At 34.2% G+C, this 19,200-nt stretch overlaps 1 protein-coding gene and 1 pseudogene across 2 annotated transcripts; one reads left to right on the forward strand and one right to left on the reverse strand.

Annotated features, from left to right (window-relative positions):
- Nucleotides 1–463: 463 nt before the first annotated feature.
- On the forward strand, nt 464–1,186 carry LOC107775055 (uncharacterized; annotated as a pseudogene).
- Nucleotides 1,187–3,110: 1,924 nt separating this feature from the next.
- Nucleotides 3,111–9,704, reverse strand: LOC107775054 (single myb histone 6). 2 transcript variants are annotated; one of them, XM_016594729.2, is made up of 8 exons: nt 9,441–9,704; nt 8,892–9,089; nt 8,534–8,751; nt 6,669–6,753; nt 5,189–5,272; nt 4,242–4,269; nt 3,920–4,118; nt 3,111–3,412 (listed from the first exon to the last, which is right to left on the reverse strand). In XM_016594729.2, coding segments are annotated over exons 2-8 (765 nt in total). In that variant the 5' UTR covers nt 9,042–9,089; nt 9,441–9,704; the 3' UTR covers nt 3,111–3,411. The 2 variants fall into 2 exon arrangements, with proteins under 2 accessions (XP_016450215.2, XP_016450214.2); XM_016594728.2 differs by having other exon boundaries at nt 3,920–4,269.
- Nucleotides 9,705–19,200: the final 9,496 nt, after the last annotated feature.

Here is a 19,200-nt window from a genome sequence, read left to right on the forward strand (position 1 = left end):
AACTTGCTGAGATTATGGATGTTTACTGTTCTATGATTGCAAGATACACTTCCTCTCTGCTCTTGTATTGGTTTAAGTTTAATGCCACTGGTTTGTTTTCGGGAGTTATAAGGTGATCATTTATTCTGTATGGCATGCTTTCCTTGGGATCATAATTGCAACTGCAGATGAATACCCGAATTTGAAGTGAACAGCCTTGATATTATATGACCTTCCATATTATCTGAGGATTTCTCAATTGCTAGCATATTGTTGAAATCTTAGAATGCTAAAGATGATTGACTTTCTTATAGATCAGCACACCAAACAAATCCCATCAACTCTTCTCAAACTTGCGTGCGACTTTAGTTGTCAACCTGCAACTTGCTCCTTATGATAAGTATTCATCTGGTAGCCATCACTGTATGCCTCTCTCCATATTGAATGTTGGATACTCTTGATAATCACTTAACATATCATTCTTGTTTGATTATTGCTTATCTGAAGCTAAGCTGATTGGCCCTGCATATGTCTCGGATATCCTAGTTCAATTGTAGCCATTTTCTTTTGCATTCCCAATCTGTCAATGTATGTGTTTTCATGTAAAGGATTATTCTCACTAGAATGATATGATAAATAACAAACTCTTATCCATTGTAACAAGGGGACTCATTTCTCGGATCCGTGCCCCATCAATAGCTCACACTCTATGCACCGCTACAGAAACCCGAACCCAGAAGCTGGAGCGGATCGCCGACCAACTTCTGGACCTGAACAAGCTCGAAAAACATGACTACGCCATTCTCTTCCGGCACAAAATGGGTCTTAATCGATATGGGCCTGCTGTTTCGGGCTTAGGTTCTTCTGGACCTTCCTCTGGGCCAGCGGCTGCTGAAGCAAAGGCTGAAGAGAAAACCATCTTTGATGTAAAGCTCGAAAAGTTTGATGCAGCGGCTAAGATTAAGGTGATTTAAGGAAATTAGGGCTTTTACTGATTTGGGCTTAAAGGAAGCTAAGGAGTTAGTGGAAAAAGCGCCAGCTGTGGTGAAAAAAGGAGTAACCAAAGATGAAGCTAATGCCATTATTGAAAAGCTCAAGGCAATTGGTGCTACAGCGGTATTAGAATGAAAATTTTCAATTTTGCCTTCATTTGTTATATTGTACATTGTCATTTTAATGGAAATGGAAATTGTGATCCATTTTTTGATGAATTTTGGTTGCATAATTGCTAGGGATTTTACTAACAGTAATTTGCTGATACTCGTTTTTATGTGTCCCTTTTGCTGTTTATAGTTCCTGGCTTACTACTTCAATAAACTCGTGTTAGCTCATTTTGCTATGTGCCATAGAGTTGGTTGAAATTGTAATAACTTATACGATCCATTTCTGCTCCCTTGTTACATGGATTTTACAAATGGCTTACGAAAGTGAGAATGTGTAAGTATCTGATCTGGGTACATTTAGCGTTTTTCTTAGTTTGTAGTGTATTTTTAAAATCCATTCGAAGTACCCACATTTATGTCATACCTATAGATATGGGTGTATCAAAGCAATTTTAGTGGTGTAGGGTTATCCGCTGGTTTGTTTTGGAAGTTGTACTTTCATCATATATTCATGGTTTACCTCGTGATCAATCGCTTATTTTGTTTATTCGTGATCTGCTATAGAGTTTGTTGAAATTGTAATAACTTGCTGAGATTGTGGATTTTACTGTTCTCTGATTGCAAGATTCACTTTCTCTCTGCTCTTGTATTGGTTTAAGTTTAACGCCACCGGTTTGTTTTAGGGAGTTATCCAGTGATCATTTATTCTGCATAGCATGCTTCCCTTGGGATCATAATTGCAACTGCAGATGAATACCTGAATTTGAAGTGAACAGCCTTGATATATGACCTTCCATATTATCTTAGGATTCCTCAATTGCTAGCGTATTGTTGAAATCTTAGAAAGTGAGAGATGATTGGCTTTCTTATAGATCAGCACACCAAACAAATACCATCAACTCTTCTCAAACTTGCATGCGACTTTAGTTGTCAACCTGCAACTGGCTCCTTATGATAAGTCTTCATCTGGTGGCCATCACTGTACGCCTTTTTCAATATTGAATGTTGGATACTCTTGATAATCACTTAACATATCATTCTTGTTTGATTATTGCTTATCTGAGGCTAAGCTGATTGGCCCTGCATATGTCTCGGATATCCTAGTTCAATTGTAGCCATTTTCTTTTGCATTCCCAATCTGTCAATGTATGTGTTTTCATGTAAAGGATTATTCTCACTAGAATGATATGATAAATTACAAACTCTTATCCCTTTTATTAGGACAAGTTGCTTCTTTGAATGTAAACTCTTTGGGATCTACATTCTAATATTTTCAGCATCTTTTGCGCAGTAGTTTTTTCATGACCTTTAGTTTAGCTCAGGTCTGTGTTTGTCATCTATGAACAATGTGACTGAGATATCACTGGTTTCTAATCAAAGTAAATTCCAATCCATTTCTTAGTTTTTGGTATAAGTATTTTATTTCATGGGCAGATTAAAAACAGTTGCATAGTAATCAAAATCATATGTCCCTTTTAGAAGTGGACTTTTGCTTGCGCTTGGTGTAGAATTGAAAACAGGAACTTAGCAGAGCAAGTACACGAGGTTTCGGGAGATTCAGGGTCCTTGACTCCCTGATAATACAGCAGCAAGTTTTAGGACATAATTTCTGAGTTTAAATCTTCATCTTCGCACTTGGTTTAGCCATCTCGCATTTTAATTTTTGATTTATTTGTTGGACGCAATAAGAATGTCGCTTGATTTTCATTTCACATCAGCTCTTCGGGAAAGGAGATAGAAAATATGCGTATTATGTTCATATCTCGCATACACAAATTATTTTTTCCCTTACCAATAGATGCGGGAAAACTGGCTAATTGACGCGTTTAGTTATACTAGAAAAGCTCGCTGGGTAGCAATCCCTCATTGCTATTAGTTCAGATCCAACGAATGCCGGAAATTGGTTTCACATTCGAATGATATTAATGCACGATAATTTGGTGGAGATTAATCGATTGATGTGCAAGTGCTGCTGATAGCAGAATCATTTACCATCACAAAATTAAAATGAATCAGTAACTCGTGTGGTTTATATCCACATAATCAAAACTATAATTTTATATACTCATAGCATCACCAAAAATTTCATGGGGTTCCATGGCAAGTCAACTAGCTGTCTGTACAGTTTGCACCCAAACACACTACAAAAGAGGGTATATGTACAAAAATAAAAGCACCAACTTCTAGTGCTCTCTTGCCAATGACCCCAATGACATTCAATATCACCTGCCAATGGACACAATTATCCATATTTACAAATCTATTCACATATCTACAGTGACATTTAAGCTGGATAGATGTACACCCTAGCTGTTGCAATCCAGATCCATCTGCATAAGCAAAAAAAAGTAATTGTAAAGAGGCGATAAGAATTCAAAATCTTATATGCAACCAAAGGATTAGGTTGCGAGCAAAATGATATAGTGAAATATAAACAAACTTATGATATACTAGTTAGTATTAAATGAAAAACAAAAAGGATAGATTGTGAGACCACTGAAGGTGAGAGATAACAGTAGGCCACCTAATTCTTTACTTCATAGGCAACGTGATCAACCCCCTGCCCCTCGCCCCACACCAAAAAAAAAATAAAAAAAAATAAGGTACTATGCAGGTAAATCTCTCTTGGCAACAGAGCGAGTAACTAATAATTGAGTTACATTAAAAGGCAAAAGGTTGACTTCATACTTGAAATGGAATACAGATTAGAGATCCAAAAGAAATTTGAATATACAAGACCTCTTCCTTCATAGGACCGAAGCAAGTCCACTTTTGTTACTCCATCCATCATGTCTTATAGATTAGCAAATCCAAACTGGAACTACAATTAAGCTTACCACACACGGACAGTTCGAGGATTCAATGCCTTCAATGCTGCTTCAGCAAAGCACTGTGCCGCTTCTGCCTCTGCTTCAGCCTTCTCCGCATCTCTAGCTGCCCTTTCTGCCTCAGCAGTAGCAGCTTCTGCCTCTGCAACTGCTTGTGTAGCAGCTGCAGCAGCCTCCTCCGCACTCATGCTCATCATTTGAGCTAACTCTGCATCAATTTGTGCTTTAGTAAGTATTCCAACTCCATTGTTTTCAAGCTTTGGGGAATCCTTCTGCTTCCCCTCCAGAAGCAATGGGAAATCGTTGCCCCTGGCATCAGATGATACTCTACCTGGTGAAATCCTGTACTGATGCTTCGCCTATCAATAAGAATACAAGCATTAATATCCAAAATTAACAATTAACAGAGCTTACCCATTATGGGGCTATCAATTCACTGCTTGTCTGAACTCTAATCTTCTATAGAGACGCACAAATAAAAGGAAAAATGCGCAAAAGCTCTCAGTTTCAGAAAGATAAATGCATTTACATAATAAATTTTCACAACTGTTACTTAAATCAAAGAATTTTACTCAGCAACCATGCTGAGCAACCTATTTCTGAACTGTTCAACAAAAGGGACTTCATAATTCAGTGGAGGGTTCATAACAGAAAGAGAATGGTACCACAAACGAAACAAATTGATGCAACCAAAGGATAATAAACTCCCAGTTACCCTACCTCTCAGTGTTTCCGTCACTGAAACAGCTTGGCATGATGTTGCAGTGAAGATCAAGCTTAAGACCGAGAACAGACATGATACTATAGTCTTGACATAAAATAATATCACTTCCTCTAGTTAAGTTAGCAGTTTCCCATCTTCTTCATGACTCCACAGATTTCACACTAACCATTAACAATTAAATGTCTTGCGGCAGTGGAATTCAACTAACTTATTAAATCTTTTGGGCCATGATTATCTCCTGACACCTACACCAACTCCATTCCCAACAGGGATAGAAGGACAAAAGTGGAACATTGATACAAAAAAAAAAACACCAAAAGCAACACTTAAATATAATGCAAGTTATACATAGGTCCTCTGAGATTACTAGATGACAATCCTCTCAAAATAATCACATAACTATTATCTTAGAATTATCCTCCTAATCACGAATTAGCAATTAGTGATTTCAAAGCTATATCAAGATGGAATAGCCTATAAGCCCCTGTTGATGTACAACAGCCAATGCACCTGACCTGAAGGCCAAAAGAGGAGATTTTCATCACTTTCATTACCTTTATCAGTCTTCCGTTTTCAACCAACGCCTTCAAATTTGCAACTAACAGCTTTTCAAAGTCTGGAGGTGCCACGAAGTGTTCCTTTAAGCAAAGAAAGATATGAAGTTACTGACACCTAAAAGTGTAAAGAATGCAGTAGCATTCACAAAATCCATACCCTTGTTGAAATGTCATGAAAGTCCAAAGTAATTGAGAGCAAAAGTAAAAAGTTAATTAAGGCTCTTCAATTTTAGGCAAACGAGCAACTTCCGACAACTTTCTATTTCTTCTTTCCCTTTGGAAAAGGTAAATCCATCTAACTTAAAAAATAAAGCATAAAGCCAATGCTCACATATGGGTGTAAGTGAATTAATTGGAAATTGGGTTAAGATGAAAAAACGAAAATTAAGAACCCCAACAACCATTTGGCAAGCTCATTATCCACCAAGTTGGATTGTATATCCATGTCAGCAGATGCAGAGGCAGTCATATTTAATGGATTAACTGAACCCAGTATCTTCAACATAGAATATATAATCCAGTAAATATGACTGCATCCACCTCTGTTGACATGGATGCACAACCCAACTTGGTGGATAATGAGCTTGCCAATTGGTTGGCGGTCTTAGTTTCCCTTTTATCATCTTAACCCAATTTTTGATTAATTAGCGTACACCCATATGTGAGCGTTAGTTTTATGCTTTATGTGTGTGTGTGTTTGCACGCGCGAGAGAAGAGAGGTAAAATTATAGAAATGTTAAATTCCGAACCCATAATAAAGTAAAATGTATTTGGTGCTAAGAACCTTAAAGGTTGAACCCATCAAATTTAAATCATGAATCCTCACATATGACATATCATTCATAGCACTCCATTCCACTTTCTATACCAATCTTTCTTCCCACCACAATGGGGTACCTGGACTACCCCATAATTTACAAATCTTCATTCATTAAAGGTTTGTTTGATGAAACAACATTAAGCCTAGCCAAGGGGAGAAGCTATGTTGCAATGAAGATGAATGCGCGATCGATATGGGTATGTTCAACTTCTGTAGGTATTTAGTATTTTATCGAGATCCATACAAAGTATCAACTATGATGTCATGCTCGTTGACACTAGTGTATTGGCAAATAAAAGATTAGGCAAGATTAGAGAAAAGGAGACCTTTTCGTTTGTACATTTGTCAAAGTTCTTGCCTTCTTGGAAAAATTAAAGGGTGTTTTGCTCCATTTTAGGTGTTTAAGGTGGATCTAGTTCAAAAGGAAAAAGGTGGACGATTGTTGGGAAAATGCTCAATTAGGCAGAATTAAAAGCACACAAGTATTTCCCAGCAGATTGATAAAATAGTTTAAGGCGTACCAATAGAGACAACATTAATACAAATGCCTTAAAATAGTATTTAACAAGATTTATAAATTTTTCAAATCATTGAACTCTCTCCACTGAACCTTATCCTATATTTGCACATTATGTGGTAAAAGAATGGAAGCAATACCTCGAGGTACGAAGAAATTGTTGTTCGACTAGACCCGCGTGGTTCCTTCAATCCAGCTATCACCTCTAATATAAGATCATCCAATCTACAATAAAAAAAACATGCCCCAGACAGGTCCATTCAAATTGCAATCTAAGCGCAGATACCTATTGCATTGCATGAAAAAACTCATCTAAAAGATTAAATCATTAGAGTGGGGTTACTTTCATTTTTTTATTTTATATCTACATCACACCCCTCATGTGCGAATCTGATTCTTTTTCATAGGTCAAGCACATGAAAATAATATGTTAGATTTGTTGCAATCACCCCTCAAGTATGAACTAATTCTTTTATTAGGTCAAGCACAAAATATTTTCTTGTGCATGATGGTAGACGCCGAATCAAGACTCTAATACTATGTGAAATTGTGAGAAATGCCTTATCTAAAAGTTAAAATGCTAAAGGTGGGACACTTTCAGCATTTATTTTAGGTGTGTGACAATACTGAAGCAGTAGTTTATTCTCAGAAGGTAGAAAACAAAGAGTAAAACACTACTACTAAATTATGACTTCATATGTTGATTGGACTTAGTATGCAAAAATCGATCAGTAAAAGCAACATTGCAGGCTTGGTGATAATATATTTTTCAAGGACAGCGTGATCATTGAGTAGAAGAATAAAATTAGAAGAGGGCATGTAACCAACCTAGATTGAACACCGAACAAGGATATGGAAAAGTAAAAATGGAAAATGGGGTATAACAAAAAGACAAATGCATTATGTAATCGTCAAGCAGTTTCAACATATTAGAACTTTCTTGTTATAAAGACAGACTATTCCCAAGACCTGAGCCATGGTGTTAATGTTACAATGGAGTAACATTATTGTTAACAAAAAGATGCTCACATTTGCATGTAAAATTCAATGGAACTGTTGAGTGTTGAGTTATAATGTTGGGTTACTCCATTTATTGTCTTAAGATTTTGAGTTAAAACTCAAATTCTTTAATATGGTACCAGAGCCAACTTTTGACGAGCCCCATTATCACACTTAACACATGTAAGCCTGCATTAAGCTTCATATGTGAACCCTAAAATTGGGTTACGCGTGAGACAAGATGTTGAGTTATATTGTGGCTTACATCAAGTACAAAAGGACATCCAAAGATTTACAAAGATTTTGGGTTATTTCACCGATGCTTAAAGGTTTTTGAGTTGAATGCTAAGATTCTTCCAAAAAAACAAATGACAAATTAAAAATGATAAAACAAGCTGAAACGTTTGGCCTAGAATCTACAGTAACAACCAGAACCTACTCTTATAATACCAAAACCACTTCCCTTACTTCTGATAAGCTTCCCAAACAGACAGGAGCCCATTTGATCTTCCAAAGGAACGTGAAACAAAATGTATATGAAGATAGATGCCATGCTTTTTCCGAGATAACGGTGTTATATAATGATGTAGATGCATTTAAAAACAATGGTTTGAAATATGAACTTAGTTGCAAAGTGCTCCCGATGAAATAGATGATGAAACTTCAGGAACTAAATGGCTTCCGCATTAAATACCTTACAAGTTAAACATATTACTAACTCATAAAGTACTTTTGGTGAAAGAATGTTAAACTTTACATTCTCCAAAAGCAATGTCTCAAGTTTTATGCCAAGGTGGCTTTAGTAAAGGTTCATCTTAGTGATTTCACTTCCAAAAAAGTATGTGCAATATCTTCTTAAAAGTGATGTCCGCATCAAGAAGTCACATAAGAGTTGCTTGAATTTTTCTTGCAACAGCTCTTCAAGCACAATGATGAACTTTAAGACCATTTAGAAGGATCCAAGTTTAGAATATGAAACAGTTCAAGGAATGGATAGCATAATAACCTTGAAATCGCCTCCTTAGAACCAACATCCTCCACCTTTTCATAGGATGCTGCAAGAGATTTAGCATCAAGAACTTCTATACCATTCTCAAACACAGTGCTAACATGCAAGGCACTATCAACATGTTTCACTGTTGGCTGAATGCTTTTATACCCAGTCCTCCCTGGCTGCCGAGAACCCCGCCCACTTGCCATAGCATGTAGATTTCTCCATTTATCCTGTCCAATCAAGACCAGGTTCATCAGAGCAACTTTACTTTGAGCATAACTATGGGAAAACCACAAATATTCCAGCCCGAGAAAGTATAAGCTTCCCCAATAGGTAACAAGCAACATAAGTTAACTGTGTTGTCTAATACCTTAATGTCCACATTTGAACGAGAACGCAACACACCAGCAAACTCTGGATCTTTGAGTATGGTGCTCCACTTGCCAACCCCATACTTAGCAACACCCAACTTAAGGGCAGCTTCTTCTTCTGATGTCCACTTCTGCTTTGGTGCACCCATAATAGGTTGATGCCTTTTTGACACCGACGCAGAATTGAGCTTCCCTACCTATAGAGCCATCTCACTTTTCAATAAACAAATATCTGAATGTGGCTAAAGAAAAGTAAATACCCAAGAATAAATGATCAATAAGAACATAAGCAGGACAAACTATAATCTGAAATTATATGACAGAAGATATTCATTTGTTAACTATGTTTCTGTACACGAGCGCATAAGAATATTCAGCAGCTACACGCTGTTCCAAAAAAAAAAAAAAAATGTAACACCAGTCTAAAATTTCAGTATACAAGAATAAAAAAGAAAGCAAAAAACTTTGGAGGGCTCATTTCAAGCTTAAAAGGAGTAAAGAGCCCAGGTAATATTTGCATATGGTTGAAAAAATGAATTGAGTCATACCAGAAAGAAAATGTGGTGCAGAATTTTTGACGTGACAGAAATAACTGCGTTAACCCATTGTAATTCGTCGAGACCAGGATAAAAGATTGAATTTGAAACCCTAGACACGAGAATGAATTTGGGACCGCGCCAAATTGCAACCAGCCTTCTCTTTTCTATCTATCGAATTACTTGCCGCGAAATATATCCCCACCAAACAGACGATGGAAAAAGGAAAATGTCATTTTCTTCTCGAAACCTTTTCGGCTACAAAAATACATTTGGGGATGAATTTTTCTATTTTTTACAGCTATTATGATACTCCAGTTAGCGACGAAATATTAAACTGTTTATATATAGTTTTCATGTCACGTAAAATGGCCTTGAAGGATCTACAAAATTTGATATGATAAAATAATTTACCAGTGGAATTAGTTATACTGAGATTAGTTTTGTTAATATTAGTTATACTCGTATTATTCCTTTTTGACTGTTTAATATATTGTATTAATCTTAAGATTGTCAATTTTACTGTTTTATCCAGGAACAATTTATCCTAAGATTATTATTCCACCATCTGCCAGGTATAAACTATTTCAATACTATTTTTAATACTGGAATAACTTATACCAAAATTAGTAATCAAACAAGGGATAAGCCGGTACTAAATTTTTATTCCAAGATTATTTTTACTTATTCATCATACCAAACAACCCCTTAATAGTTCAATTGGTTGGCTACATAAATTTTCACCTTGTTGACCTTAATAATCCCCTCCCCAATTTCTCCTTTCTCGTGCCTCATCTATATCTATCTATATTATTATAAAAGTATAAATATAATATCGATTTACAAAAATAACCTTATAATATTAAGCATAATAACTCATAATAAAAGGACATAACCGGAATTCTAGATATTAGACTTATAATCTTATAAGTTTAGGACATAATACTACACGTTAGGAATCCTACATGATTACCTTTAGGAATCCTATTAGTATAATTACTTCCGGGTTGTCTAATTCATATAAATTGAACAAGTAAATATCCTTAGTCATTTAATCCTATTACTTTTAGAATATACTTCTTAAAATTCCTATTACTAATTTAATTTGAAAAAGTATTATAATGTTCTATTACTAATTTAATTTGAGAATGTATTATATTTTCCAAATCTATTTAGAAAAAGGAGAGCCTATATTATTATAAAAGCATAAATACAATATTAAGATACCAAAATAACCCTAAAATATTAAATGGAAGAACTCATAGGGAAAGGACATAAATGCAATAACCTATTTTTTGGACTACAATACCTTCTATGCTAATTTTTAATATTTAAGATTTTAAAATTAATAAATTTTTGTCTATTAAATTCTTATTAAAAATATGTAGGAAGGTTTAATAAAATAAATTTCATACGAATCCTCCGTATTGGCAATACATTACCACTCCATAATGTCCAATACAAAAAAAAAAGTAATATTAAATGGACTGCATAAAGAGTTAAAATTTAAAAAAAAAATACCCCCACGATAATATATTTTTATATTATATTTAAACTATTTTCCTACTCAAGTAATATTTTTTTATCAATTTTTCATATAATATTAAAAAATACTTAATTATTAAACAACAACTAAGAAAATATTTAAGAATACAAATGTGTGAGAAAGAGAGAGAAAAAAATGGTTGGTAAGAGTCAATACTATTAATGATTCTACAAACATAAAGATCTAAAAGTGAAATGTCATATCAATCTTTTACTCTTTGAAAATAAAATTTATGGTGGATAAAATTATAATTAAGATTAAATATTCAAAATAAGAGATGAACTAATACTAAGATCTGAACAGTTAAAACCAAATACTTAAATCTTTTAATTAATTATTTAGTAAGAGAATCCAATTCAATTATTTTTTAAATTCATCATATGAGTAAAAATTTTATTCAAGTTAAAAAAATATTATAGGGTACATAAATTTATTCCATAAAAAGAGCGTTAGAACACAAAGTAAAAAGGTTAGTATATTATTAAGAATTAAAATGCTATATAAGTGTCTGAGGAAGTACAATCAAAGCTAAATCCTAAACAAGAACAAGCTTTAAAGACAATATTATAAAGAGTCGACTCTGCTATAACATGATTATTCTTTGTAGATGCCTCCGGCGAAATCGAAATAATATTTCTATGTCATGCATTACTTGCAAATATCATATCAAGAGGCATGACACTGTTAGCAATAATATCAAGTGGTGTACCAATAACGATTTTATTGTGAGGCCACCCACTTTAGATTTGATATACCTCTTCAAACAACTTAAATAACCATCACAAATATATCAAAACAGAGCAATGGTGCTAAATTTTATAAGAAAAGCAAAATTGATAATGTGGGATGAAACACTTATGGCTAAGTGTCAAACAATCAAATTAATTGCCCGGAGTTCTAGAGATGTAACGACCCGACTTGTCGTTTTAAGAATTTACGCCCCGTTCAGTGACTTAAGATCTCGAAAAGCTTCGCAATATGTATTATGACCCGCGAGTGTGGTCAAGTTTGATTTACTGAAGATTCGGAATTAAATTAAAAGAACAATCCTTATTTAGAAGCTTAAATGAAAATAGTTGACTGGAGAGTTGACTTTTGAGTAAACGATTCCGGAATGGAATTTTGATGATGTCAATACCTCCGTATAGTGATTTTTAACTTAGGAGTGTGTCCGAAAAATTATTTAGAGGTCCGTAGGGGAAGTAAGCTTGAAATGACGAAAAAATTAAATTTTGGGAAGTTTAACCGGGGGTGACTTTTTGATATCGGGATCGAAATCTTATTCTGAAAATTTGAATTGCTTTGTTATGTCATTTATGACTTGTGTGAAAAATTTGAAGTCATTCCGGATTGATTTGATATGTTTCGGCACAATATATAGAATTTGAAAGTTCAATGTTCATAGATTTTGATTTGAGGTGTGATTCGTTATTTTGATGTTGTTTGATATGATTTGAGGCCTCGAGTAGGTCCGTGTTATGTTATGGAACTTATTGGTATGTTCGAACGGGGTCCCGAGGGCCTCGGGTGAGTTTCGGATGCTTAACGGATCAAATTTGGATTTGGAGGAAGAGCTGAAGCAGTTGGGTTGTTGGTGTGATCGCACCTGCGCGAAAAAGGGCAGCAGGTGCGAGCTCGCGGATGCGAGGAATGATTCGCAGAAGCAAAAATGCATGGGTTGTCCAGGCACCGCGGGTGCGAAAAAAATCATCGCGGGTGCGAAGTAATCATCGCGGGTGCGAAGAAATCACGGCGGGTGCGAAAATCCTGGACAGAATGTTACAAAACAGAGGGGTTCCGAGTTTTGCCATTTTTGGGCCTTCAAGCACGTTTTTGGGGCGCGATTTTGAGAGAGAATTCAAGGGAAACTTGAGGTAAGTCACTTGTGATCATTTCTACTCCATAATATTGAATTATCATCGATTAATCTGACTAGATTACATAATTTTTTAGGTATAATTCGGGGGTTTGAACTTAGGGATTTGAAAATAAGATTTGAAGATTTGGAGGTCGAGTTGAGGTCGGATTTTGGTAAAATTGGTATGGTTAGACTCGTGGTTGAATGGGCTTTTGAATTTTTATAACTTTTTTCGGGTTCCGAGATGTGGGCCCCACGATCGATTTTTGAGCTAATTTCGAATTTTTTGTTGGAAAATTAGTATTTTCTTATGAAATTAATTTCAATAAATTTTATTGACTGAATCGAATTATTTGTGGCTAGATTCGAGGTGTTTGAAGGTTAAATTCAAGCAAGAAAGCTATTATGAAATATTGGCATAACTTCAAAAAGGTAAGTATCTTGCCTAACCTCGAGTGAGGAAATTATCCTTTAGGCATTGAGTCTTATGTGAAAATTATATAATTGAAAATCATGTACTCGAGGTGACGAGTACGTACTTGATTTATATGTGCAAATTATATCGATTGAAATTCGTAGACCCCCTTAAGTATTAAGTTGGAAATTTGTTGTAACTTATTAAATCCCTTATTTGTCATGCCTCATTCTTTATTTGCCGAGATTATTTTTATAGGATAAATTAGTGTTATTATCACTTGACTTTTATGTAAACTTTGTGTTTGTTTGAGTTGCCATTTTTTTTTAATGAAAAATACTTTTATTATTGATTTTACCTACAAATAATTAAAATGGAAAATTTAGTTAATAAGATGAATTACTTTTCAGTTCACGTTATGAAAAATTTAGTATTGAATTATAAAGGCCGTGAATCATATTGAGGCAAAGTGCCAAATTATGAAATATTATTCGGTTGAGTTGTTCACTCCCGAACATTTTGTTAAGATGTTGTGCATATTATGATCGAGTCATGGCTCCTTATTGTGGAAAAATAATATGTTGTTGATTTCTGTGGCAAGTTGTAATATTTGAGCACTTGATGTGCAATTTATGATATGTTATAATAATTGAGCACTTGATGTGCAATTTGTAATATGTTGTAATATTTGAGCACTTGATGTGCAATTTATGATATGTTGTAATATTTGAGCACTTGATGTGCAATTTGTGATATGTTGTAAGATTTGAACACTTGATGTGTAATTTGTGATATGTTGTAAGATTTGATCACTTGATGTGCAATTGTGATATGTTGTAATATTTGGGCACTTGAGGTGCAAGTTGTATTATGCTATGATATTTGGGCACTTGAGGTGCGATTTGTGAAATATTATGATATTGATACGCATGCGGTGAGATAAGGGTGGCTTGAAACACATGGCTAGTAGATGAACTACTAGAAGTCATGCGCGGTGATATAAGGTCAGGGTGTTGAAACGCATGCGGTGAGATAAGAGTGGCTTGAAACGCGTGGCTAGTAGGGAAACTACTAGAAGCCATGCGGTGTGATAAAGATGGCTAAAACGCGGGATGCCATTTCGTGAAAAATAATTTCTTTAAAAATTAAATGCGAAGGCTCCCGCGGTGATATAAGAAAATGAGATATTGTGAATTTATTTATGATTTGGGACTACGAGGAGGTAACTCGGGAGTGCCCTGTTGATATTTCTTTATTTATGTTCCTGTCTTGGTGATTTTGTTTTATTGAATATATAAATTCTTGTCTTCTTCCGTGATGTACTAGTTGACTTTATTATCATGTATTTTGTATTCCCAGTTATATTGTGTTGGCTTTGGCTTTTTAGCACGTGACCCTGAAGAAGTATATTTCTGGGTTTTCTTACTGATTTTTGATGATTGAGTTGATTTAAATAAAAAGGAATTATTATTTTATTTTAAATTAAATAGTTTTACAACCAAACCAGTAGTTTATCCGATGCCTTAATTTAAGTGAAATGTTACTTTCTTCACCCAAATGAATTCTAAAAATAAATTCAATTCTTTGTTGATTTCTTACTTGATTTAAAAAATTTAAACTCACTTTAGTGGAAATAGATTGATCATGTGGATCTTATATACATTGAGGATATTTGGCACATGAGTTGTTCATGCAGTTGAGATATGAATTGAGGGCATGAGGTGCCGGAAAAATATGATGATTTAATTATGGGCACGAGGTACCGTGGAAATATGAAAATGGGTTGAGACCCGTGTTTACAAAAAATATGAAAATGGGCTGAGACTCGTATTTTTTATGATTATGAAATGAGGTGTCACATGGTGACATTTTAATTGAAAGAATTATATTCAAAAAATTTATTTGGAAAGATTTTTATTCAAAAAGAATTATATGTGAAAGATATTTATTTGAAGGACTTGATTTAATTGGGTGTAATTATATTTATTAATTGGTGAGAGATATTAATAGTATTCTTGTTGTCTGTTGCGCATATCACTGGTTGTTTTATCCTGCCCTTATTGTTATTGTTTCCTAGTATTTTGTATATTATATTGCACAGGTTATTAGACTAGAGAGTGTCTTGACTGTACATCGTCTATACTCCATTGAGGTTAGTTTTGATATTTACTGGGCACCGCTATGGTGTGCTCACTCTACACTTCTGCACATTTTTGTGCAGGGGCAGGTATTGGAGGTATCGGACTTGAGCAGAGTTAAAGCGCAATCGTAAAGATTCAAGGTAGAGCTGCTTGGCCGTCACAGTCCCTTGGAGTCTTTTCATTTCATTGTACTGTTAATTTGTAATCAAATAGTATTGTATATTTGGTCTTCGTGATCATTTCATGTATTCAGTTAGAGTTCGTGACTCAGTACTACCAGACTTGGGAGGTTGTATATTGTGATTATTTTCGCTGTTGGTTTATTAAAAAAAAATGGTTTCAAAAGGTAATTGTAATCGACTTACCTAGTCTTAGAGACTAGGTGTCATCACGACGCCTGTGGTGGGATTTTGGGTCGTGACAAGTGATATATTGGATATTAATGAACCGTTTGGTAAAATATTAATGGTTTGGGAGGTGATTTATGTCAAGTACTACCAATAGTTCCAAAATCGACAAAAACAGAGATTGTAAAAGCTAGCTTGCCAAAGTTATACTTCTGGCCTCAAATGAAAAAGATTCAACTGACAAGAAATATAAAGTAAGAACAAATTCAATATTCAGTGTCTTCTTGCTTCGTGTCGGAAACGAAGAAGAGCATACAATAAAAGATGATTTGGTTCATCGTGAATACTTGATTATCAATCCCAATAGTAATAATAGTGCATTTAATAAGAGAAATATTTCTATCATTAGATTAAAATACAATTTGTGCATATCGCACGATAGAATTAAAAAGATATCCCAACTAGCAGAAATGAATATGTTGATCAACTAAATAAAAAGTTGATTACAAAATTTTATAGTAAAAATAAAATATTTTTCTGTTTTTGACTCAGCAGAAAATGATACCAATAATTACTACCAAGAATAATACTCAAATACTTTAATACCAAATGGTCTTCTACCATACATGTTTGTTGTCAAGTTTATTATTTTTTACTTATATTAGTGTTACCGTATATATAATAGACTAAGTTAAAATTGATCTTCCATTGTATATAGGTTGATTTTGAAGAAAAATATATATGTCATGCTACTGAAAAACTTAGATACGCCGAATAACTTAGGTAATAGCACACGTATGGTATATTGAAATTTTGACAATAACATCATACATGCAAAAATTATGATACTGGTCAATGTGCTTTTAAGTATATTTTATCCCTAAATTCAACTTTCATCTTCCGAGACTAAGGAATATCCTTTTAAATTTGTGTGAAAATAATTTTAGTATGTTTATGTTTTGAAAATATAATAAATAAAGCACAAGGACAAACATCCTAAATATTGAACTATATTTACCGCAATATATTTTCTTGCACGAATAACTGTATGTTGCACTTTCAATAGGAATATCAAGATCAACAACAAAGAGTTCTGGTTAAAGCAGAGCATCCAACGAATTAGGAGGAAACATACACAAAAAAATATTGTCCACAAATAAGTGTTCGTTAAGATACCATCACATTAAATACTTTTAAACTATAAGACATAATTATCTAACTAACATGACAAAATTGATCATTTCTGTAAGTTTTGTATGATGTCCTTTTATTTTAAATTCATGTATTATGCTAATGTAATAATATTTTCGGCATTTAGATGATTGTTGTATTACTATACATACGGAAAGGGGCCTAAAATGTCCCTTTACTATATGAAATAGGACAAGCTAGCCCTCCGTTAAAAGTTGGTCTCTATTCTGCCATTGCCGTCAACAAATGGGCTCGTATATGCCCTTCATCACTAACGGGAGACTCATAAAGCCATGCAGAATATATGTGAGGGCAAGTTAGACTTAGTTCGAATTGTACAGGGGCATATATGAGTCAGTTATAATAGTCATTTCTCAAACACTTCACAACTCCATATCAGTTTACTTAGACACCTATTTGACAACACCAAACTAATTATCACAACAAATGTTGTCAATGCATATATACATCTATATGGTGTCATGGATTTGATACATCTATATGTTGTCATGGATTTGATATTTCTATATGATGTCATGGATTTGTCCTTCCATATATGTTGTCATGGATTTGTCCTTCCATATACTGTCATGGATTTGTCCTCCCATATGATGTTGAAGATATGTCCTTCTATTTTTTGCCATGAATTTTTCCTTCTGTGTGCATCTAACCTTGTTGACGAAGATATCTCCATTGCCTACAATAATAAAAAAGAGGGCAAAAAAAAAAATATAAGTACAAGAAAGATAGTTTACCTGCTAAGGCGTGTCACATTCAAAAATTGAGTTCAAAGTATTGCCTAAGATAATCTGGCATGATGCGGGCCATGATATTTGGTGAGAACGAAGCTCTCTAAGTCTAGTTTCTATCAATTAAAATGGTTTTCAATTCTGACATTCCAATATCGAGATACAAAGGTTTTGGTAAAGCCGCGATAATCTAAAACTGTTGGCGTGTTAGAATGTAGAGTCGAATTCAAAAAATTATCTAGAATGATCCTGAAAGTATTTAATACTGAATTCTGGATATATTGTATATCTTGAACTCTAGTTTTTAATAAATCAAACAGTTTGCGATTCCGAGGTTCCTACATCAAGATATAAAACTTTTGGCGAAGCCGCAATAATCTGAAACTGTTGGTGCATTAGAATGTAGGGCCAATTTCAAAATATCATCTAGAATGATCCTGAAAGTGTTTAATTCAAAAGTTCAAATATATTGTAGATCTTGAACTCCAGGTTCTGATAAATCAAATGGTTTGCGATTCCAAGGTGCATGACAAAAATCAAGGCTAACTTCGAAAAATCACCTAGGGTGATCCGCGAAGATTCTAATTCTAAATTTGGATATATTCTAGAACTAAAGGTCTAGTTTCTATAGAATCAAACATATCATGATTTGGACATTTCTACAGCAAGATATCAATTTTATACCATAAGATGTGTTGGCTGTAAAAGGGTGACGAAAATTGAAAAAAGAAGAAGAAGTTACCTATCAAATATGCACTCGAGAAATTGGCAAACACTGCGAATTGATGCTCGACAAATACGAGCCCAAGGGTTTATATAGATCTCCATAGGCCGCTTACAATAGTATACTGCCGATATGGGATTGAAATTATAAATCAAACTCCTAAAAGGACTCGATTTGTTGACGGCGGTGGAATGGGCAACTCCTAAAAGGACTCGATTATGCCCACTGTAGCTTTTATCCCATCAGAGAATAAAGTCTCATATTGTATAAGACAAAGCGTGGATCCAATCGTTCAACAGAATTTGAAACAATGCAATATTAATGACTATTGTAATGATTACTGATATTGCTTTTCTTGTCACTAGCAATGTTTGGCACTTTTGTGAATTCTAACTTGAACAAGCAAGGTTAATAACAAACATGGCATTGATTTGGGTCTTTCACGTTTTCATTTGATGTGTTGCAAGACAAGGATTTATTATCTTTTTTTGGTATACATAAAGTGTATCGCACACTCAAGTTAATACTTCAAGCCTAGTCTTTAAAGGTTTGATATATCCGACAAGACTTGAAGTAGGGGGCATATGTAGGCATATAAATTTTATTAGAATTAAATTCGTAAAATAATTTGGACTATATTTTAAATTCAATATATATTAGTCCAAACAAATATTATGGGTTAATATAATTGAATTAATTATATAAGTCCGATCCAATATTTATGGATTAAATAAATAATTCCAAAGTGTTGGGCTAGCCTATTTAGTTGGGCTACAAATAATGAGCCCACTTCATTAAACC

Source organism: Nicotiana tabacum, chromosome 17 (assembly GCF_000715075.1).
Source record: "Nicotiana tabacum cultivar K326 chromosome 17, ASM71507v2, whole genome shotgun sequence".
In the NCBI taxonomy this organism is placed as follows: Eukaryota; Viridiplantae; Streptophyta; class Magnoliopsida; order Solanales; family Solanaceae; genus Nicotiana; species Nicotiana tabacum.

Excerpts from the sequence above, each read along its gene's own strand:
- LOC107775054 (XM_016594728.2), bottom strand. The coding sequence starts at position 9,041 with ATGGGTGCACCAAAGCAGAAGTGGACATCAGAAGAAGAAGCTGCCCTT. Across the intron at positions 8,752-8,891 it reads GTTCAAATGTGGACATTAAG|GATAAATGGAGAAATCTACA; the intron begins GTATTAGACAAC and ends TTGATTGGACAG. Across the intron at positions 4,270-5,188 it reads AAAACGGAAGACTGATAAAG|GCGAAGCATCAGTACAGGAT; the intron begins GTAATGAAAGTG and ends TCTTATTGATAG.